At 34.5% G+C, this 25,054-nt stretch overlaps 1 protein-coding gene across 2 annotated transcripts; it reads right to left on the bottom strand.

Moving 5' to 3' along the window:
- Nucleotides 1-2,906: 2,906 nt before the first annotated feature.
- LOC145954218 (uncharacterized) lies at nt 2,907-16,561 on the bottom strand. Of its 2 annotated transcripts, XM_083068087.1 has the most exons (3): nt 16,285-16,561; nt 15,960-16,202; nt 2,907-15,856 (listed from the first exon to the last, which is right to left on the bottom strand). In XM_083068087.1, exon 3 carries the CDS (start codon nt 8,180-8,182, stop codon nt 5,837-5,839), a length of 2,346 nt encoding a protein of 781 aa, XP_082924213.1. In that variant the 5' UTR covers nt 8,183-15,856; nt 15,960-16,202; nt 16,285-16,561; the 3' UTR covers nt 2,907-5,836. The 2 variants fall into 2 exon arrangements, with proteins under 2 accessions (XP_082924213.1, XP_082924212.1); XM_083068086.1 differs by having other exon boundaries at nt 2,907-16,202.
- Between the last annotated feature and the right edge of the window lie 8,493 nt (nt 16,562-25,054).

The raw sequence follows: 25,054 nt of genomic DNA, 5'->3' as shown, positions 1-25,054 counted from the left end.
TAGAGGTTAGTCATGTCTTGCTTGGAAGGCCATGGCAATTTGACAAGCACATAATCCATGATGGCCTCACCAATAAAATAAGTTTCCAACACTTAGGTAAGAAGTTTGTGTGGTGTCCTCTATCACCCTCTCAAGTGAATGAGGACCAACTCAAACTAAAGGCTAAGAAAGATGATGAAGAGAAAAGCAAAAACAAAAACAAAAAGAAAAGAAAAGAAAAAAAGAATTTTTCCTTTGAAGAAAAAGGGCTAGGTTCAAGTGAACCTTAACCCTTGTGCCATCCTCTTTTCTTTGGTGCCAAAGAAAGATGGCAATGGAGGATGAGCACCTTTTTAAAAGCCATCATTGAATAAAAGGCACCCAATCCTAAGTTAGATGATTTGGTGAATGAATTGCATAGGTCAATAAATTTTAAATGGTGATGCCTCTTTGGCTCTTCCCTTTTGCCCTAAGCACCTTCATTCAACAAATTATGTACTTAAGGATTGCATAGTTAAGTTTTAATATTTTACTCCCCTAATTGTGGTTTCACTTCTTTTGAAGGATCAATGGAATGGACGAACTTGAAGATTTGTGGTCAAATCCTTCTCAAGAAGGAGGGTATGATGGAGGACCATCCATGGTACTTCATGTGAAACCCATCACATGGTCCAATGCTATGACTAATTTTGAGTAGTGTAGGATTTATTTGGTTTATTCCAATTTTACCCTTGTATTTTGGGGTATTTTAGTCATAAGATTTATTTTCTTTGTATTTCCTATTTTACCCTTGTATTATGGGGTGCTTTAGATGATTAGGGTTTTTATTTTGGGCTAGGGTATTCCATTAGGAGGTGACGCCTATTTTGGTGGTTTTTGGATCTATTTTTGGTGTTAGAAAGGCTTAGGCCCAAGTGGAGGGCAAAGGTTGCATGGACTTATCATGCACCTAGTTGTAGCCAATCTAACCCCTTAGATTCCATCCTTGGCCACCAAGTAGCATCTAGGGTTCATTTGGCATTGCATTTGGAGTGCATTTGCCTTGTGAATTTCGGCCATGCATTGCTCCAAATGCAACCCTAGATGCCTCCCCTCCTATAAATACCCAACACCCCACCACTTGTAAATACTTTGGATTATATGAATTTGAGAGAGCATTTCTTTGCCTCAAATCCTATCCTTAGTCCCTAGGGTTGCTTCGGCTAGCCTACCTTCATTCTCCACCCTTGGAGAGTGATACCTAGAGTGGCCTCCACCTACCTTGGAGTGAGCCAACCTAAATCACCAAACACCATCACCTAAAAAGCTTCCGCCCAACCACCTAGACCTCACGGCCATCTTCCTTTTCTCCATCCTAAACTTCCCTTTTTGTCTTCCTTGTTGAACCTAGATCAAGGGCAAGGTCTTCCCCTTCATACTCTACATCAACCATGGAAGGAGGAACCCATCACATCCTTCCTTTCAAGACCAAAATAGTTTATATGAGTTTTCAAGATTTCACAAAACATTATCTTTTGACAAGTATCTAATAAACAATATGATTCAAAATTCTTTAGGAAGTTTTCTTTTTGTAGTGTTTTTGAGAGCATGCCTAGAACATCATTTAGGATACTTTAGGCAAGAAGTTGTAGTTTTTACAAATCATTCTTTCCATTGTATTAGTCTTAGTGTTATTACATTTTTCGGATTTCCTTCTAGGTTGTCCTTAGAAGAAGAATCTATTTTCGCTTTTAGGAAATTTAATTTTGTTAGATAGATGTAAGAATTCCTCTTAGGTTTCCTTTTAGGATACACCATCCATTTGCTTCAGATAAACCTATCACCTCTAATACATGGTATTTTGTGCATGTAGGTGTTGATTCCTATCATATGGATCTTCGTGATTTGAGGACAAATCCTTTTCAAGAGGGAGGGGATGATGGAATCATGCCTAGGAAGGCAAGGGGTGACACATTGAAAGAGCCAAGAGGAATGGGCTAGACATGAAGGCTTGGGCCAGTCAAGGCCCAATGGGCCTGGTAGGCTTGGAAGGTCCAAGTCAAGCTTCACATGGGCCACATTGTGTGTTTTGTAAATAACATGTTAGTATAGGTATGAGCCTTTGGGCTTGAATTGCATTTTTGGGCCTTGTATTTTGGCCAAGTAGTTTAGGAATTTAATTTCATGTTCATTTGAATTTAGGGTTATTTAGGTTGCATGTGTAGTTGTATTAGAATGTAATTAGATTCACATTTGGTGTGCATTTCGGCCATGTGCAACACATGCACATGGTGTGATCCGAAATGCAACTCAAATGGAAGCCTAATGACATTCCAAATGCATTGCACATGGGTGATCCGGGTTTAGGCTCCAGAATTTGAATTTTGAATTCAAATTTTGGGCACCTAAGGTTAAGTGAAACCTACCATGGTTTCACTTAACCTTAGGCTAACCCATGGTTACTTTGACCTAATTTTTCCTTATACAATCCTTATGACCGAAACTTGTACTCATTTTGGATATATTTGATGAGTTTTCTCTCTTTGAACTCACCTCCTCCGAAGCCATTACTCCTAGAATCTACCCTACTTGAGAGTTTCTCTTTGTAGAGCTAAGACCCTCACTCTTCTTCGGACTTAGCTTTATGCAAGCCTAGGTCACATTGAAGCTTCATTGGAGTCTTGTGCCTTGAAGTTCTTCCAAGGTTTTCCGAGAAGCTTGAAGTGTTCATGAGAATTCCAAGTGGAATCTCATCACCTGTCATGGAAAATATACAGTTGGGTTACGTCGTCACGTAACACTGGTGATCGCGACCACTTCATCCATCGATATGACTCGGCCTTGCCCTCATACCGGTAGCAAATAGAATACTTAGAGGAGTACTTCAAAATACACCTAACATCTGAAGTGGTTTATTATATAATCTTTGGAAAAGTTTCATATTGGAATCCTCACCATGGGACTCCCAAATTCCATATTTTCCAAAGATTATATCTTGATCTCGCCAAGAGATCTCCCAATCCATACCATAACCTTACTCCTCTAAGTCCTATTTAGCTTTCCAAACCAAACACACATAACATATTCCATAATTACATACAAACTTTTCCATAACCATGCCAAATTACTTAATATAACTGTTAGAAAAGAATGGCTCAATCCAAGAGGGGGGTGAATTGGATTCTATGACACTTTAAAAAATTTCAGAGTTCTTAGGATCTTTATTTCAATTCAAACTTTTCTAATATGAATTTTCAAAGAAGTTCCTTAAAACACTTGCTAATGAAAATGAGTCCTGTATGCTTTCTTGATTAATCTTTGATAAAGTTCAAAGTTAAGGACAATCAATAATGAAACTCTTTGATTCAGTTTAAAGCAATGTTGTGCATACAAACATGTTAATCAAGATTATTCCCTTTAACACACACCCAAGATATTACTCAAAGTAAAAGATAAGGGTAAGGGAAGATTGCACAAGTCTTTTATCCTGGTTCAGCCACTCCACATGTGACCTACATCCAGTCCTCAATCATAACCTGATCAAGATTTGTTCCACTATCTTAATAAAGAATTTTTACCAGCATACCACACATGCATATACTCCTACATTCAAGATAACCACTTTCTTGACCCCAAGAAAACACCTCTTGTAGAAACCCACTACAAGAATTCCTTACCACTTGAGACACCTACTCAAGATTTACAATTATTCACAAAGAATTAAAGGAACGAATTCACCTGGAAGCTGAACAAATCAGACTGTGAATTAAGAAGCAAATATCAATCTTTCTCTTCCAAGAATGTGATGATGATGATGATCTTTTTCAAAGCATTTCAAAAAAACGTTTTACTTCTTGGTTTCACAAAGAAAACACTTCAAGAAGGTCACAAAGACTTCACAATAATGTTTTTCTCTTTTTGATTGTTAACTCATTCTCTGTTCTGAAGTTTCAAAGTGTGAAAACTATTTATAACATTTTTAGAACCAGATAATCGATTATTTTAAAGGATAATCGATTATTTTGTTCTTCATGATTTCTGGAAATCAACCAAGAACAGCTTAATCAATTATGTTGCAGGATAATCGATTATTCCAGAGAGTGATTCCTGGGATAATCAATTATTTCACAAATAATCGATTATTACAGCAAGGCATCCTTTTCACCTGTTGCTAGAATAATCAATTATATTTAATGATAATCGATTATTTTGAGTCAGTTTTCAAAAACTCTGTTTTATATCTCAAAATAACTTTTCAAGTATCTAACTCATCATCATACTCACTCTTAGTCAGATTAGATAAAGATTGACTCATGCACAAAGCACACACATGCAAAATAAGCTAAACAAAACAATACAACTTATGAGTTATCCCTATTACACATCATAATAACCATATTTTCTTCTTGACTTTGTTTTTGACTTGTTGATGTTCTTGGTCAACTTTGATTCTCATAATCCACATTTTTTTATCATCAAAACCTTCATTCTCCAAGTTTGAGTTGATTCACCACTCCATGAATCTCAACAATAACAACATAAATAATTAAACACCCAAAACAACTATCAATTTAACCAAATCACTATTTGTGAAATGGCAATCTTCACATAAAATAGCATATCAAGAGTTATACTACTCCTATCATGCTCATCTTTATCTCATATGAAAGCTAATAAGATTTCCTACAACTCTTATCAAGACATCAAGTCTTAATTCCATCATCTACTTTGTTAAAAATTCTAAAAACCGCAACAGCTATAACCAATGCTAGCAGCTTGACCCCTGTTCACTAAAACAGTCATATCTGGAGTTCTAGACCTCCTTTTTGGGTGATTATAACGCCATTGGAAAGCTAACATCCAAGGCTACAACTTTCATGAAGACTTAAAGACCAACATTGATGGAACTAGGTGAGGAGATTGATGATTCCTTCACTTGCTCCATGCTTAGGACCGTGAATGCTATTGAGGTTAAGACTCCAATGACTCTTTGAAGCTCCTTGAAGTGTTCTTCAATGGAGAAGAAGCCTTGAAGTGGCTCAGTTACTCCTTAGCTTGAGGTAGAAGCTTAAGGAACCAAGGTAAGGTTGAAGCACCTTTGGAGAGAACTTAGGAGAGAAAGTTCTCTTCGGTTTTTGTGACTCTTGATTTAGAGAGAAAATTCAGATTTCATTTCTCAAATTGGTCAAAAGTGTTTTACAATCAAAGAATTACAAGTTTATAGGAGTAGGAAACTTAGAGAGCAAGCTAGTCTTGACCATGGTTCACTAGGAACCATGGTTGAGTCTAGATAAACCGTCCAAGGTCAAGAGGCTTGGAGAGCAAGCTTCTCACTTGGCTTGCTTGGTAAGCTAGCCAAGGAGAAGCTTGTGCTTCAAGCTTCCAAGCTTAAGAAACTCCATGAATTTCGTCCAAGTGTGAACACAAGTGTTCACACAAGTGTGAACACATGTGTGAACACACTTCTAAGGTGGGCGGCTTCTTGGAATTAATTTACTCCTTTTGATTTGAAAATGGTTAATTTGGTTTAGTTAGGTTCATTCAATGGGAATGGAACCTAGCTAAATCAAATCTATGAAAAATTAGGAGTAAAATGAGTCCAATATGAAAAATTTAGCCTAGGACCACCTTTGGCTAAATTGCTAGGAGCACTCTCTAGCTTACTAAGGACACTCTCTAATTTGCTAATGCCACTCCTACTAGAAAACTAAGAAAAGAATGTATTTCTAGGTTAGGTTAAATGGAGTCAAAGTGTCCAAGTAACCTACCCTATAAAATAGCTACTAAAAAGGGAAATAAAGTGCCTTACAAATACAAAGGCAAAAAATAACCTATACAAAAGAAACTATGTACAAAACATATGAAAAGGTCTTGAAGATCATCCCATTCCTCTTGGTTCTTTTATGATATCACCTCTTGGATTCCTTGGCCTTGGCCATAGTCTATCATCCCCTCCCTCTTGAAAAGGATTTGACCTCAAATCTCGAGGGTCCTCATGATTATTGGCCATACCTACAAATATATAATGAAATTCATCAGAAGTGATATTTTCAACAAATAAATGTGAAAGGAATATCCTAGAAGGAATCCTTTCATGAAACCTAAAGAAATCTATGATACTAGACCTACTAATATAATGAATAGGATCTTCTCCTAAACATAGACTAGGTATATTTCTAAATCCTAAAAATGTGCTAAAGCTAAAACTATAGCACACTAAAGACTTAATCCTAAAAACTAAAATATCTTGCCTAAAGTACCCTATGTGGTAAGCTAGGCTTTTCTTAAAAAATAAGGAAAATACTACTAAGAAATTCCCTAAACAATTTTGGATTATATTATTTGTTGGATAGTTATAAAAAGAATTTGTCACAAGGAACCTTGAAGGTTCAGATGTTATATCCAACAAATAATATATTCCATAAATTGGGTGCATTATTGACACAACTAAGGTAGGAAGACTATCTACCTTGGGCACCACCAAGGAAGTAGCATGAGAAGTAGAACTAAAAGAAGTCCACTTCTCCTTCACAAAATCTTGAAGTTGAGATTCTTTTTCTTTAAAAATAATGGATTTGTGAATCTTTTCTTCAAGACTAGTGGCAGCGTGAGGGTAAGAGTTAAGGTCTTTATGAATAAAGAGAATAGTTTTCATAGGTTCTTTATTGACAAAGTAATTCTCTTTAGACATAACTCCCTTAGAGGATATTTCTTCCTCTTTTCTCTTCCCTACTTTCTCACTTTTTCTTTTTATTTTCATTTGTGTTTGATCCTCAGCCACTTGTTGAGGTGAGAGAGGATAAAACACAAATTTCTTTTCCTTATGAGTGAAGGTAATTTCATTAGTAAGACCATCATGTACTGTTTTCTTTTCAAATTGCCATGGTCTTCCTAACAAAATATGACAAGCTTTCATTGGTACTATATCACATAAAACTTGGTCCTCATACTTCCCAATGGAAAACTTGACCTTCACTTGTTGGTTAACTACTATGTCACCATCCTTATTAAGCCATTGCAAATGATAAGGTTGAGGATGTGGCATAGTAATTAGACTCAACTTTTTAACCAACCTGGTGCTACAACAGTTGCACCATGAACCACTATCAACAATGAGAGAACAAGCATTATTTAAAACATTACATCTTGTATGAAAGATGTTCTCTCGTTGTGATAGGGTACCACTAGGTTGATTATGAAGGATTCTCCTAAGCATTAGGAGCTCTCCTTCATAAGGATAAATTGTCTCCACTTTGGACCTCTGAAGCTTTGTTTCAACCTCACTCTCACTAGAAGAGGAGGTAGTAGTCTCTTCTTGACTACTATAAGTGTCATGCCCCCTTAAGATCATAACTTTCTTTGTAGGACATTGAGAAGCAATGTGACCTCTCCCTAGACACTTGAAACATTTAATATCACTAGTCTTTGTGCTAGTGTGTGGAGTGATGAGATCTCTATCCTTATCTTTATTTTTCTCTTTCCTTTTAGCCAATTCGTTGGAGGGTTCTGAAATAATTTTCTTTTCAAAAGGTTTTTCTTCCTCCAAGTAGTCTTTCCTAAGAGATCTAGAGTGGGAGCTTTCTCTTTTAGAAGATTTTCTCAACATTTGTTGTTCTACCCTTACACAAAGTTGGACCAAGTCATTTAGGTCCCTGTAGGGTAGTAGCTCCACTTGGTCTCTAATCTCTAAGTTAAGACCACTTAAGAATCTGGCTACTGTAGTGGCTTCCTCTTCTCTTATGCATGCCCTCATCATTAAAAGCTCCATTTGTTGTCTATAGAGTTCTACAGACATATCTCTTTGTTGAAGCCTTTGGAGCTTATTCATAAGCTCCCTACCATAGTAAGAGGGAATGTGTCTCCTCCGCAATGCACTCCTAAGATCATTCCAATATTGGATAGGTGGATCATTGTGGAGACGTCTTTCTCTTTCCAAAGAGGTCCACCAATACATTGCATGCCCTTGAAAGCTAAGGGTTGCAAGAGGGACTTTTCTTTCTTCACTTACCCTATGGCAAGCAAAGAGTTGTTCTACCTTCATCTCCCAATCAAGGTAGGCCTCCACATCATCCTTCCCAAAAAATTGAGGGAGATCCACCTTGGATTCCCTAGTTTTAATAGTTCTTCTTGGGGGAGGTTGATAATGGTTACCTACATTAAGGCTTTCATTAGGAGATGTGTATTGTGAATGTGAACTCCTACTCTTTTTCCTATGTTTTCTCATATCTTCTTTCAATTTTTCTTCCTCTTGCTTTAAAATTCTCAACTCTTCCTCAAGATAAGCAAGATGTCATTCTCTTTCAATTCTTTCCTTCTCTCTTTCAATGGATTCTTGCTTTTTCCATAGTTTAAGTGATTTGAGCTCTTTAGTGATATAAGAAAGACTTTTTGGAGAGCCATCACTTTCACTATTGGAGGAATTTTGAGACATTTTAATTCAAGAGATATTTTTCACACAAAAATAGTTTTTATGAAAATAAGGTTTTGGAGTGCTTTAGACTTGGCACTTAGAGGTCTAAGAGTACAAATTGAACTTTGGAGGGAGGTGAGCTACTACAGAGCCACTTAATAACCAAGCCTCTTCAAGTAAAAATCTCTAAACCCCCTTGTACTTTTGTCTTGCACAAAACAATTTTCACAAAGAACTTTTCTTAAAGGAAAAATAACAAGCAAGTGCCTATGTGTACAATTTATAAGATGCTTGAAAACATAAAAAGCAAGAAAACTTAAATTGCTTGAAAACTTAAATGACTGAAAACATAAATTGCTTAAAACATAAATTGCTTGAAAACTTAAACTAGACGTTGAAAGCAATTAAACCTAAGTGAGAGCTTGAAAGGCACCAAAGACCTTCAAGGACCACTCTCACAAGTACTACACGAAAATTACTATGAAAATTCTTAAGGAGAGATGGAGATACACCAAAGGCACTCCAAGACACTCCTTAATAAAGGCCTTGTACAAAAATTTAGAAGACAAAAAATTACAAGGAAAATGAAATTCAAATTTACTTCAAATGAAATGCAAATTTACACTCCAAATGCAATGTAAATTCACTTTCAAATGAAATTAGTGGCTGCACTTAATTTCAAGGAAAACAAATTAGCCACTAATCTAGAAACAAATTTAGAGACGGATTTTGTAAGGAAAACAAGTTTTAGAAACCAAAAAATTCCGTCACTAAAATTTGTCACTAATTTTCACAAAAAAAATTTCACAACTAGCTTTCTTCCTTCTTGCTCCAATTCAGCCACCAAGTTGCAGCCTCACAAGGTGTTTCACTCCTCTCTTAGAAGCAACCTTGACTTTGGTCACTTCTAGGTGTTTTCAAGAGCCTAGCCACCAAGAGAGAACAAACTCCCTAAGCAACCACCAAAGCCTCCAAGTGGATGTCCTTTGCCTTGGCCTCCTACACCTTTTAAGAAGCACTCAACCACCTTCAAGACTGAATATTAGTGCTAAAAACTGAAAAAGAACAATTTAGAATGGCTACACCAAGTGGTAGAAGAAAATGAGACAAGACTAGAAAGAGTTCCACAAATTGACAAGCAAAAATTAAGGCAAATTTGGAAGCTAGTACACACAAGAGTAACCTAGGAAAGGCACTAGAATGGATTACAAAATTAAAAGCTAAGATTATGAACAAAAAGAAGACACAATATGTGGCTGGACCAACACAAAATAGATCAAAACCGAGAGCAATATTTTCTCAAATTTTCACTCCTTTGGCTTTTCTTTTGCTATTTTCTTTCTTTTTCTTTTGCAAATTATTTTTCACTTATTTTTCTTTGTATGTTCAGGAGTTTCAATGCCTTTTAAGCACTTATATGTCTCGGTTTCAATATAGAAAAACTGCAGCAAAATTATGACACAAAACAAGAGGTGTTCACAAGTATGTTTTCACTAGTGCTTCACTATTTTGTAGTATTTTTTTAGGTCAAATTTTTAAGCACTTTGTTTCTTTGTTTTTCTCAAGCAATTAGGACACTCACACCTCTGTTTTGGTTCTGTTTTAAGGTCCAAAAAATTTCAATAAGTTTCAGCCACAACACAAGACACAAGGAAACCTAATAGGAGAGTGTTTATGAACTTTTCTTGACAAAACTTTTAATATGACATAAAGGAAACCTAACTCTAGGAAATTTGCTAGAACTAATAGCAAATTAGGAACTCAAACATGTAAATCAAAAGCTCATATAGTAAGGTACAGATTTATCAAGAAAATATTCAATAATTTTCGGACACAAAAACACAAAGCAAAAAATTAGGTCAAACAAGCTAGTCTAGGAATCAATGACATTCAAAGGACTACACATGACTCTAGACAAAACATATGATTCAAAAACAAAATATACACTAAACATTATCAATGTCCAATCACGGACTCATGTTATAGGAATGGAGAAGACTCAAACAAAAATTAAAAGCACAAGTACATGAACCTAGGCGCACAACACAAATTGATTCAAGAATAAGGAACAAGCAAAACTATGAATCAATTACTTCATATGTGACATAAGGATCCATCAACATATTTATTAAAACTAGATCCATGCAGCAACACAAAGAGACATGTAAAAGGAGGAAGATACAACACGGATTCAAGAACAAAAAGTTAGAAACAAAAACCTCAAGAGCACTAGGCTCTAGATACCAAAAATGATGGAACTAGGTGAGGAGATTGATGATTCCTTCACTTGCTCCATGCTTAGGACCGTGAATGCTATTGAGGTTAAGACTCCAATGACTCTTTGAAGCTCCTTGAAGTGTTCTTCAATGGAGAAGAAGCCTTGAAGTGGCTCGGTTACTCCTTAGCTTGAGGTAGAAGCTTAAGGAACCAAGGTAAGGTTGAAGCACCTTTGGAGAGAACTTAGGAGAGAAAGTTCTCTTCGGTTTTTGTGACTCTTGATTTAGAGAGAAAATTCAGATTTCATTTCTCAAATTGGTCAAAAGTGTTTTACAATCAAAGAATTACAAGTTTATACGAGTAGGAAACTTAGAGAGCAAGCTAGTCTTGACCATGGTTCACTAGGAACCATGGTTGAGTCTAGATAAACCGTCCAAGGTCAAGAGGCTTGGAGAGCAAGCTTCTCACTTGGCTTGCTTGGTAAGCTAGCCAAGGAGAAGCTTGTGCTTCAAGCTTCCAAGCTTAAGAAACTCCATGAATTTCGTCCAAGTGTGAACACAAGTGTTCACACAAGTGTGAACACATGTGTGAACACACTTCTAAGGTGGGCGGCTTCTTGGAATTAATTTACTCCTTTTGATTTGAAAATGGTTAATTTGGTTTAGTTAGGTTCATTCAATGGGAATGGAACCTAGCTAAATCAAATCTATGAAAAATTAGGAGTAAAATGAGTCCAATATGAAAAATTTAGCTTAGGACCACCTTTGGCTAAATTGCTAGGAGCACTCTCTAGCTTACTAAGGACACTCTCTAATTTGCTAATGCCACTCCTACTAGAAAACTAAGAAAAGAATGTATTTCTAGGTTAGGTTAAATGGAGTCAAAGTGTCCAAGTAACCTACCCTATAAAATAGCTACTAAAAAGGGAAATAAAGTGCCTTACAAATACAAAGGCAAAAAATAACCTATACAAAAGAAACTATGTACAAAACATATGAAAAGGTCTTGAAGATCATCCCATTCCTCTTGGTTCTTTTATGATATCACCTCTTGGATTCCTTGGCCTTGGCCATAGTCTATCAAACATACTCACGCCCGGCGCACTAATATCCCGCCCAGTGCAAAACTCAAACAGAGAGCTACAAAGGTCTCAGCACCCAGCTCAATTCCAAACAGAGACTCCCAATGAGTGTCCACGCTCGGCGTGCTCAGATCACGCCCGGTGCAATATCAGTAACAAAAACACAAGGACGACATCTGATAGTTCGCCCGACACGGTTCTCCCCACGCCCGGCGTGATTCACCTAGGGATTCCCATTTCAAATTGCGCTCGGCGCGACTAACCTCGCGCCCGGCGTGATTTGGCAATGGTGGTCCCTGATGAATTCATGTTCGACGCCAAGAACTGCGCTCGGCGCATTACTACTAGAAACCCTTGAAAACCTCGAAAATTTCTTTCTAACATGAATCCAATTCAAATTACACGAGTTCAAATCATTACAAAGCATAAATACTATCCAAAAACAACATATTTAGCAATGAAATCAAGTCTTAACCACTAATTCGTGGAAATCATGAAGAAACTCCAACCAAAACCCTTTCCCCTCAATCCATTCTTAATCATGCATAAATCATGGAATCAATGTGATATTTCAAACCCATACACACCAGATTAAGTCTTATAAGTACTACCCTTACCTTAGAAACTTCAGAAATGCAAGGTTTGAACAAAACCCTCAAATCCCAACTCAAACTTTAATCCCCCTTTTCAAGGCTTTAGAGGCCAAATCTCTTGAAACTCCAGTTGTGAAGATTGATCCTAGCTTGATAAACTTCCCAAATGTGTCCTCAGCTTCCCTCTGGACCAGAGCCTCTCTCTCTACTTCCTCTCTCTAGAAATTGTCTCTGTGTGACAAATGAGACCCTTTGGTCCTAAGTCCCTATATATAGCCATTTTCCAAAATTTCCAAATTTCACCCTTAGCACCTATTCACCTCAAATATTCTATTACTTGAAGTATTTCAACTCCCTAAGCTCTAAAACAACCTCAAATTCATTTAGAAAGACCAAATTTATCTTATGTTCCTATTCTTCAATCTCCTACCCATCCTATTCCTTTCCATGCAATACTCACAACTCACCACCATATGAAATGCAACATGTATCAACACACAAACAAACATCACTTTTAGATACATATGCTTGGAATAATGAGTTGCATGTCATAATACTTCACTTAACTAAGATGAGAAGGAAGGTGATCAGTCTTCATTCCTCTTAGTACCAATTCAGTAGAATGGTGTACAATGCATCATTCACCACATTCATGATACACATGCCTATATAAACCTCTCATCTCATACTACAAAATCACTACTATGTCCAAACAACTAATCAAAACCACATAATTATACAACATGCACAAAGATAAGTACATTTCAAACCCACACCTCCATAATCCAATCCAAATCCATATAGACAACATATACATACTTACATACATACATATATATATTATAAAGTATATCTATCAAATAGCTCGCTATTTCCATGGCATTACAATAATGAACTTAGAAAATAGATAAATTGAACTAATTTACTTAACACAATGTCTAATAAATAATCACCATTCATGGACAGATTGACAATTGCCTCTACTGCTAATATGGGAACAGTTTCATCATTATCTTTTCTAAGAAGCTTGAGCAAGGAAGTGAGGCCATTAGCTTGAACCATATTTTTTTTTTTGTTAACCTCTACATATTATAATAAATCAAATTATTATACAAAAAAAATTGAATACTCCAAAGAAAAGCAACGAGATTTTTTTAAAACCTATTTTCACTATAACGGTTGGAATTTTAGTTGATTATTATTCTGCAAATCCAAATAAAAAGGTTGAGCGTTGAGCCATTACAAGAAATCAACAAGTAGATGATTTATATTTGTAAACACACTATTAAAAGTCATTTAATTATACAAGTTGCTATCATATTGCCTTAAGTGTAATTAAGAGCCTATATCCATGAGTTTATTGTTCATGTTACTCATGCTTTTACAAAAGTAACTTAAACCTCTTTTAGAAAAAATAGCATTTGTAAAATAAGAAGACATGGGCCAAACTTATTTTCACAGTTGCAATAGATTTTTTAGTTAATTGTGATTCTACAAATCCAAAAAGCAAAAGAAGTGTTAAAATGTACACCTCACAAAGAGTATTTATAGGTACAAGTACAAAAAGCATTAACAAATTACCACAAGTACCAAAGGACATGTGTGGCATTTATGGTGCTTTTTATTGGCCGATATTAGTACCAAAGACCTAATTAAGACATAAGAAAGTAAAATTGTCTTTTACAATCATAATTTGAAAAAAAAATGTATAAAAGCATTTGAATCATACCTATCCAAATGAGCTTCCATTGAACTTTTGAGGCATAGATAGGTCTGTTAGAAAATGTTTATACATAAATTTTCTAATGAAAGATAGTTCTGAAAGTAACGTATCTTGATTTTGTTTCATCAAATTCATCTCTTCATCATGTTTTCCTTTAACATCATCACCTCTTGCTCTAATCTTTGTACTACCTCATTAGATATATTATCAGCAAAAGTACTTCCTATGGAAGATTTAGAACCCCACAACAAATAAGGTGTTGGACCAAGTCCTAAGCCATGAACATAGCCACTTCTTTCAACCCCCAATAATCGGGAATACACATCTCCTTCCCAAGAAACACTACCAATTGGTTTTTCATTAGATGTTTCACCATTTTTCAATTTTTCTTACATCACATCCTATGTAAGAAAGTTTGAAGTCATTGCATACTCAAAATCAATATAAAAATATTCAAAATAATTCAAATGTCATATATAATATATAACAAGTATAAAAATTGCTTAAAAAATATAACCATTATTTTTGCAAACACCTCATCCAATGGTCTTCTATCTTTATATTTCTTATGAGTTAATATAAAGATTTCTATCCATGTAGGCTCTATCCCATCTATGGCCTAATAGGATTAAGTTGATGTCAAATAAATTCTCAAGACAAATGTTATTTATAATGTAACAATATTATAATTTGTAATTTATCCATAAATACCTTTTCAGCCATTAAGGTTCCAATGCTTTTGGATCCTCTAGTGTGAGGCATCTTTTGCACTGTCCTATTATTTCTACTTGCTTGGTTAGACTTCTGTTATTAAAACACACAATAACCATATAATATATTTATAAAAAATAAAGAGAAATAATCTAACTATGTGTTGGTCTCTTCTAAAGTTGTTACCTTTCCTTTATCAGAAAGCCAATAAGAGACAAGACTAGTCCATTGGTCCCTTGGTATACAAGTTCGTCTACTTTTTATTAAGGCATCTCTAATCTTATACCTTGTCATGTACGTACACCTTATTTCACATTTGTAATCTTTCCATTTCTTCCTGATGGAGGCCCATGGGCCAAGGGCCCAACTACTAGGCCTATGCCCAAGAGGATGCATGAAGAATGGGTTAGTGCTCAAGAGAATCCCATAGTACTTTTTAGTTGGGCTTTAACTCAAGCCCATGTAGATTAGGTTTAGGCCCATTGGTCTTGTATTGTGTTTTTGGGCCTTGTATTTTGGCCAAGTAGTTTAGGAATTTCATTTCATTGTAATTTGAATTTAGGTTTAATTAGGTTGTCATGTGCATCTCAATTTACATGTAATTAGCATTACATTTAGAGAGCATTTCGGCCATGTACACTCATGCACATGGGGTGACCGAAATTACTCTTAAATGCATGCTAAATCACATGCAAATTAAGTAGCACATGGGGTGACCGGTCTTGGCACCAAAATTTGAATTTAAACATTCAAATTTTGGCGCCTAAGGTTAGCTAAACCATACCATGGTTTAACTTAACCTTAGGTTAAGCCTAACTTGTCCCACACACTTCTTAACCTATATATTTTCTTAGGTCCGTGTAATTTGACTGACTTTGGCATTTATGAGATTTTCATTCATTGAAGAAACTCTCTCACCGAAGTCACCTTAGGAGAAACCCTTCTCCACTTCTAGTTGATCCTTTCTCTTCTATCCGAGACTTGTGGATCAACTTAGGCTACATTTACTTCTCCACTTTTGCTTCAAGTCCTTGCGCCATTCTCAAGGATCCGTGGAGGAGTTGTGATCAAGAATCCATGGAGTTTTCCTTATAAAGGCTCCATCACTTCCCAAGTGATTTTTTTACAAAATCTTCACCATGTGCGAGGATTGAGAATTTCTTCTACATAAATAACACACAAGTAGTTACAAGATTATACAAAACAAGTTAAAAATAAAATAAAATAAAATTAGATTAACAACTAATGAGAATAGTTATTTCATACTCTCACAAGCTCCACCAATTTCTTTTTCTTATCTCGATCAAAACTTCTCCAGTCATTTATGTTTAAAGGTGTTAATTTTGGGTTTCTAGCTATAATGCCAGGAAAGTTAGCATGCTTTCAACCCTCCTTTTTCTATGGCTTGGATACAGTTATTGAATTGGACATCAGTTGTCTTCTCGTGAGCCATATTCCATATATCTTTTAATAAAGTAGGCCCACGAACCTTCCTTTCCTCTAAAGAACCTAAAATAAAAGTATTTAAATGTCATGACTTAACTAAAGAAAATCAATATTATAAAACAATTATTCATTACAATAATTTCACCTGATTCATCATTTTGCTCAACATCAATGCTATTTGATTTTTTCAATTCATTTGACTTGGGTTCACAACAATTTAGGGTGTTCATTAATTGCTCTATATAAGGCTCCACTTCATAACAATGTCTATCTACAAGTATAAGATTGTTTTTTTAGGTATTATGATATAAAAATGTATTCCATGTAAATGAAAAATAATAGACCATATTTGTTTTACAAGAACAAAGTTAGTATATATCAAAATTGATATGTATATAACTTGCCAAAAAGGTAGCATGATGAACTTGCCTTTATTGTTTATAACTTGCCAAAATGAATGTTGCAACAACCAAAGTTATTTTCCAATTAGATGTGACCTATAAAAAATTAAGATAACTATATGTTAAATAACATATAATCAATTAAAGAATGGATTAAATAAAAAATAAATGATAACATTAATATATAAGGACAAAAATATAACAAATATATAATGATAGTAATACCTATATTATTCAGAATCACTATCAGATTCACTATCACTCCTTCCTTTATTTTTGTCTTCAACCTCATTTGAAGGTTAGGATGTACACCTATTTCAAGTATTGTCCCATCAACTCCATTTCTTACCCAATCATATTATCATGTTCTAAGTCACAATTTTTTTCAACAAAAGCCAAGTCATCAACATCATTATGCATTGATAACTCAAACATTATACTCTTTTTATGCCCCATGTCAAAAATTTCTCGATGTTTTGTTTTCCTAGGAATAGACCATTGTTGATCATAAGGATCTTGAACAAATATTACTTGTTGAGCTTGGCCTGCAAATACAAAAGGTTCATGACGTTCCCGATCACCTATGTTTATTAAGTGTGAGAAGTTCACAAGTGTGAAACTGAAGCCATCTTCCTTGACAGCCATCTTCCTTGACTCCTCTACCTTGAGTTACATCAACACAATCACATCTAAATAAAACAACCTTAAATTCTTCAAAGTAATTCAACTCCACAATATCATTCAATCTGCCATAATAAGTGATATCTACGAACTTTAGAGCATTATCACTTGTACTTGCATAACTCTGTGTCTTTGAAACAACCATGGCACCACTATTTTGTGTCTCCATGCCCTCTTCATATTGTTTTGTTAAAAAATGATACCCATTATTTAGATCAAATGCTTTGAATCTTGTGCAAGGGCTTTTAGCTCATTTTGGACATTAGATACGAGCTCTAACTCCTTAACCTTGATGCTCGATCTCATTTTTACTCTTTCTTGACCAATAATGCCTTGAATATCCATCCTCTAAATATTAAGAGCAAAATGTCAAAAACTCATTTGCGAGATAAGCTTCTACTATTGAACCTTCTGGACATGCATGATTACAAACATATGATTTTAAAGTACACAAGTATCTATGGCATAAAATAATGTTAGTAGCCTACAATTTAAAATATAATTGTATGCTACTAACATTATTTGATGTGATTCTTCCTACCTTTCAATTGGGTACGTCCATCAATAATGTACTAGCCATGCAATTTTTGCATCAATTAACAAGTGAATAACAAAATATACCATAATTGTAAAAATAAGATAGAAGGAAAATTTCTCCATATTACATAGTGTTAGTGCAATTTTTTCTTCAATAAGTTCAACTCTTCCATTTTGAGTACTTTATTGCAAAGCAACTAAAAAAATGTGCACAGTTCAATCAAAATAGAACTCACCTTTTGATCTATTGTTCCTCGCAAAGTTAGAGGAAGAAGTTCTTGCATTAGGACATGGCAATCATGAGTTTTCAAACCTGAAATTTTTCGTTTATGAATGCAATGTGAGATTTTAGATGCATAGTCATGTGGAAACTTAGCATTTTGAAGTACTTCAAAGAAGAACTTCTTTTCCTCCAATGACATTGTAAAATAAGTAGGGGGTAAAGATATCTTCTCGTTAGCTCGTTGCTGAGGCCATAGGCTTTGTCTTATGTTCATATCTTTCAAGTCCAACCGAGCTTTCAAGTTATCTTTTGACTTTTTACCAAGTCCCAACAATGTATAAATCACATTATGACACACATTTTTTCTATGTGCATCACATCAAGGTTATGACGCACCAAATTATACTTCCAATAAGGCAAATTGAAGAAAATACTTTTCTTTATCCATGTGTTCTTCATTACCCCAATTACCCTTTCACTCAACCTACCAAGAGTGAACTTTATGCCTTTAACTTGATTTAGTACCATAGACCCTGATGTTTGACAGGTGCAGGTTGAGATTCTTTAGTCCCACCAAATGACTTTGCATCGTTCCAAAATTTATGCCTTGGTCTCAAGAAGCGTCAATGGACCATATAGCAAAACCTTTTACCATGTTTAAGTCTTCTAGATTGAGTATGTATGTTGCAACAAGGACATGCAAATTTTCATAAGTACACCAACCGAATAAAGTACCATATGCTGGAAAATCATTTATAGTCTATGAGAGCAACTCACATTTGATCATTCATTAACATCTTTATCAGTGAATTCATTCCTGAAAAGCATACAATCATTTGGACAAAGATGGATCTTTTCATACTTTTTCATACTTTAAGCCTAATCCCTCAACTATCTTTTTTGTCTCATAATATGGAGGTAATTTTTCTCCCTCGGGTAATGCTTCCTTTAATAGTCCAAGCAAAGAATTAAAAGACTCATTTGTCCATTTGAACATCCACTTTATATGGTAAAGATGCAGTAAAGAAGAAAGTTTGTTGAATTTCTTGCACCCAGAATATAGCTTTTCGTCTGCATCCTTCATTAGCTATTCAAACTTCTCCATAGTTGGATGGGATTGATTTGTTGATTAATGAGGAATGTTTTCTCCTAAGCCTGGTTAAATATCATCCCCTTCACTAATGTTATTGAATTGAGTAGAGCCTCCAAAAGCATCATGTATCATTCTTATCATATCATCACTATGAAAAGCTTCATCTTTGCAATTGTTGTTTTTGACACAATTTGGCACATTTATTGACTCCCCGTGACAAAATTAGGTACCATACGATGTCATAATACCATTCACCACAAGGTGCTCACAAGCTACGACGCGATTTACTGAATAGTATAGAACACATTCTTTACAAGGGCATTGAATTGTTTCTCCATGTTCTTGAGAAAAATGCATAGTCTAAAAAGTTCTCTACTCCCTCCAAATATTCTTTACTAACTCTATCACACTCCATCCACCTTTTGTTATGAGGGTTATCTATGACTATTCAAAAAATTTGTATTTATATGAGTATTGTGATAATTGAAGCTTTGTATGTAAAAAAGAAAAGGCAAGATATGTGTTAAAGAATCACTATGATATAAATACACACCAGTGGCAAAGCCAGGATATAAAGTTAAGGGGGGCCAAACATGAACATAATTTTTTTAGTATATACTCCCTTTGGTTCATTTTATAAGATACTCTTAACTGAATTACACATATTAATAAAAATAATAAAAGTTGGTTAAATTTATTGGAATTTTTATAAAAAAATAGTTCAATTACACATATCGAGAGAAATGTGGGATGTAATGAGTGATGTGATGGAAAGAGACAGAAAAAACATATGTTGAATAAATTATTGTATTTTTATTGTATGAATTTGATATCTCTTTATTATTTAAGAGAAGGACTAAAACCTTTCTCTTTTTTATTCTAGTGTAGGTAGATTGATTTTAAAAGGAATTAACTTTGAAAGAATATTGAAACAATAATATTAAAATTAATTCGTGTTCACTTTTTTAAAATAATAGCTAATTTTTATATAAATAATTTATATAAATAAAATGAAATTATTTTTTTGATAATGAAAATAAAAATTATTTTAAAAATTCTACGAACTACAAAAGCAAATTATATGTTATTTTCTTCTTATTGGATTTTTAAATAGAAAAAAAAAACAAAATTTGTTGAAACTTGGAAGAATTAATAATAGTTGTGTGGTGTAAAATGTAAATATAGATCGTGTATGTTCGATCTAGCTATAACCTGTAGTATGAATCATGAAAAAGCAGGACAAGCTTTGATCGGAAACTATAGAATGAGATTACAACATTATCTCTAACACCAGATGTACTATCCAAGTTTCACATAATAGAACCAGTAACTGCTAGTTGAAATGGATAATCTCTACTCAAAGTAAGATTCTACATCTATATGACTATTCAAAATTTTCTAGTTTTCGATTTTAGGATACTCTTCAAAAAAAAACCAATTGACCAAGACAAACATGCAATGGTAATGCAAACACCCCACTACTCCCAAGTCAATCTCTTAGTATTGGCGTACATATGCAAAAACTCAATATATATATATATATATATATATATATATATATATATGAATAACAGATTTTGATCCCACAAAATAACAAAAAATAGAAAATTAAAAATAAAAAAATAAAGAGATATTTGAAAATAGATAGCTCCAAAACTATCAAACTGATTCTTAATTGAGCATGAAAAACTGACAAATAACCATAAATAAGAAAAAGGAAAGGAAAAAGAGAGACAATTGATCAATCCTAACCTAAAGCTTATCAAACATCTTGCATGCAATGAATCAAAAGCTTATAATGTCATATTTCATAGGTGGTGGGTCCTAATGCTCCCATTGACATATATGCTCAATTTAAGGATCATTTGTTGAAGGTCTTCTCAATGTTACATCAACTAGTTAAATTTTTTGTACAATTTTTTGCTTCATTAATTTTCTTTTAATTACATACACAAGGTCAGAGATAGTTACTTGAGGATGTCCATAAGCTTTCACAGAGCATGTAAATAAATTTTTTGTCTTATCAGTCTAAGTTTTTCCTATATTTTCTTCAATCCTGTCCTGGCTAAGTGCAGATTATACATTGAGTGGCATAACTAGAATAAATACAAATGTTTACAATTTATGACTATTTAAAGTTTATGTAGCATATTATATTCCAAGTTTTTGGATTAAGATTATTTCTTGTAACAATATTAAATGAGAAGTCGCTTAACAACTAGTCTTGAAACAGAAAAATCAACAAGAAAAGAGTGGGCTACACTAATCACATGATCCTAAATCTCATAAAGCTCCTAAATAGCTAAATTTACACAGTCACTTGTGTTGTGTGATCAGTACTGTAGACAAGTACTAAATTAAGCTCTAAATATGAATGAAGATAAGTACTATAAAAGATGCTAGTAACAGGGAAAAGGATGCTAGTAACCACTGCTACAGTTTGATTAAAATCAAACAAACATAACTATTTTTATTTAAAAGATTAATAAAAAAAGCATGACATGTCCTTCATTACCTCTGCTAATAATTCTAGATCTGAAATTGAGTATTACTCATAAACTCCTACACCATCAAGCTTCGGCTAAAGAGAACAATGGCAAAATTCACTTGGTAGAAGGCACAATCAAATCGAAACACATTCTGTAACAGAAAGAGATGGAGATAGAGAAAGAGTATGAAATGGAAAAGAAGAAATGAATCATACAAAACAAAACCTAAAATTGGAATTGAAGCCAAAATCACAAGAGATATTACCATATGAGGATCCCAATAGGAGAACGAGTTGACGCAGCCATTAAAGTTATGCGCGAGAGATAGAAGGAACCATGACTGAAGCTTGAAATCGCGTGAGAGTGAGATGAGACAGTGAGAAGTGAGACAAAGAAAAAATGAAAATGTGTCATGTATCAAGGGCTTTTTGGCCATAATAAATTAAAAAATTAAAAAAATTATTAAAATAAATTAATTGAAAAACAATTTACCAAAATAAATTATTTTTGCCACGTAAGAAAAAGAGAACAGAAAATGTCACCCTATACAGCGTCGTGAATGTGAAGTCCCATTTGCATGCGAACGTTAAGTCTTATCCACATGAATGTAAAGTTGCATTATTTCTCTGGTTATGCGTGTAGGTAAATTCATAATTGTTGACTATCCGTAAAGCTTCTTAGTAGAAGTTTTATTATATATAGATGAAGGAACTCTTCTCTTGTTTGTGCATTCCACAACTCTTCATTTCATATTTTCATTCCACAAGTCTCTAGTTCATTCTGCATATCTGTATCTCTTGATTCTGCATATTTTTACTTTTATTTTAAAACTGTCTTTCATTTGCTTACTGTATTATAATGGTAGTAGAATTAACAATGATGAAGGTTGCATTTTTAAAGGTGACACGAAAACAATTCGTGTAAATCGTGGATTAGAATTTGAATCTTTAAAGGAAAAAATTCATGCCAAGTTGAAATTGCATCACAACCAAATCCATATTGTCCAAAACCAGGCTGTCCAAAAGAAGTAAGTTGACCAAAAGAAGTACCTGTAAAAGAAGTTCCGCCTAAAGAAGTACCATGCATATCATCTCCACCATATCTAAATGGATAATAAGGTGCTGATGGAGTCATCACGTTGCTCATATAAGCATCTGGAGTGTATGATGGTGGAGAAGGAACATATGCACCAGATGAAGGTGGTAAATATGTTTCACATGGAAATGAAACATAAGCAGCAGAAGTAGGACTTTCTCTACTAGTATCACCTGAAGTATATACATACTGACTATAACCCCTGGATGGTGTCATTGGACAAGCGTAATAACTACCTGTAGGGGGGTCATTTGCTGGCACAGATCTACACACCTGCAACTACGTCCAAGGCCACGACCCTATCATCGGCTTGCACCAATTTGCATCACAACAACTAGTTCAAGCTTGTCTTGTGATGGTGGTGGAGCACCTGTAAAGGGATATTAAAGTCGATGGAATTCACCATAAACCTCTAAGCAGTTAGCAAGGTTATTAGTCAATTCTTCCATTGAAAAACTACTTCTAGGTTCTGTTTTGGCTTTATGATACATTTCCTCAATAGTGTCCTCCTGTAAATAAATTAATGTGAAGTTTACATGTTCAACTTAATATAAAACAAAAATATAAGTAACCAAAACAATTAATTATAAAACATGTATTGTTATATATGACTTACTACATAACCTTGTTTTGCAGTAATATGTCCAATCCAACGTCTGGTGTGTCTATAATACCACACCATGTACTCTGAACTACTACTTAATCATGTAGTAGTACAAGCTTCTTGTGTCCAGACACAATCTAATATTGTTTCCCACTCATGTACAAAGACAGCGTAAAGTTAGATAGTGCAAATTATCTAGTTGATGTGGAGGACGAGGAATGTGTTGTACCATACCAAATTGGCGCATCACACAGTCATCATGGTGATACTCAATTATATGAAAGTCAATTAATGGCACTACCGCCCTCCAAATATTTGTGTTATCTACACAATATGGTGGTAGAGAATGAAAATATTGAAGGTATGCCAAACAAACTACACATAAAAAATACAAAAAGTCATAAATTAATACTAATTTTAAGATATCCACTTTAAAGTTGTAATCAATAAAAACTCTCAACGTACATCTTTATCCTTCATCTTATCTAATGCATCACGAATCTGAACAAGAGTTCTTTGCGTTACCTGCATGACACTATTCCACCTGAAAATATAAAAATTCACAAATTAATTAAAATTACTTAACTAATGTTAAAAATACTTATCTAATTTTAAATATAATATTTAATAATGCAATTTAATTTAAAATATTACCTTGCACCTAAAGGAACGCCAACAATATTTAGTGGTGCAGACAGCAGTGCAAAATATGGCATCCGGTACCATGCCCACAATTGGAGTAAAACACATGCCCCACTAATTTCTTTATTGTCATAATTAGTGGCAACACACGGTTCTCTATATAAATGACCAAGCAAGGCTGATCCCCAACTAAGTATTGGTCTAAATTTGTTAACATGACCAAATATCGCATCAGTACTAGAGTTGAAGACTTGTCAGAGAATAACTTACCCCCAAGAAATCGCAAAATATAAGCTCGGGCATATCGTTCTATTTGTTGCATGATGTGTACATGCATGGAAACATCAAAAAAGTATTGATCGACCCAACTCATCTTCAACTTTCCACCTTTAATTGAAGTTGTTGGTGGTGTAATTCCGAATAAATCTTTAACAAGTGGAACCCATCTATATGTCGAACAACCAGTAATTGGGTCTCCATGTACCTTAAGATCAAGAAAAATTGAAACATCTTCCAATGTAATTGTACACTCTCCAAATGTCATGTGAAAAGTGTGTGTTTCAGGTCTCCACCACTCAACTAATGCTGAAATTAACTGGTGGTCAATAGGAAAGTATGACATTTCAGTCACTCCCAACATCCCTTCTTGTGCAAGATAAGGTCTAACTTCATCAGGAATTGACCCATCTTGATGACCACTTTTGGTAGTTCTTCTAATACTAAGAACTCTATCAGGTTCACGATTCCATATGTAGGGATGGAAAAGTGGGTCGTGGCCCGCGGGCCAGCCCATTGGCCCATCACAAATTGGTGGGCTGGGCCCATCATTTCAACCCGCCAAGCCCACCCCGCCAACCCGCCGGGCCAAATAGCGGGCCGACCCGTCACAACCCGCCGGCCTGCATTTTTTTTTAATTTAATTATTTTTATGTTTATTTTATTTTGATGTATAAAATGAGGATGAAGATGATCAAGAAAAAAAGTAGAGACAACTTCTTCCAAGAAAGCTTCTAATATTCTTAAAATAAAAATTCAAAGTTAATTAATTATATTTGAACTTGTTTTTGTAATTTTCTTTTGTTGAACATATATTATGTACAATATGTATGCATTTTTAATTTCATATGGTTATATTTATTTAATTGTAGCA

This window comes from Cajanus cajan, chromosome 2 (genome assembly GCF_000230855.2).
Source record: "Cajanus cajan strain Asha chromosome 2, NIPB_CcT2T_4, whole genome shotgun sequence".
Classification (NCBI taxonomy): Eukaryota; Viridiplantae; Streptophyta; class Magnoliopsida; order Fabales; family Fabaceae; genus Cajanus; species Cajanus cajan.
The sequence above is the reverse complement of the archived record's forward strand: the minus strand, read 5'-3'. Positions and strand labels throughout refer to the sequence as shown.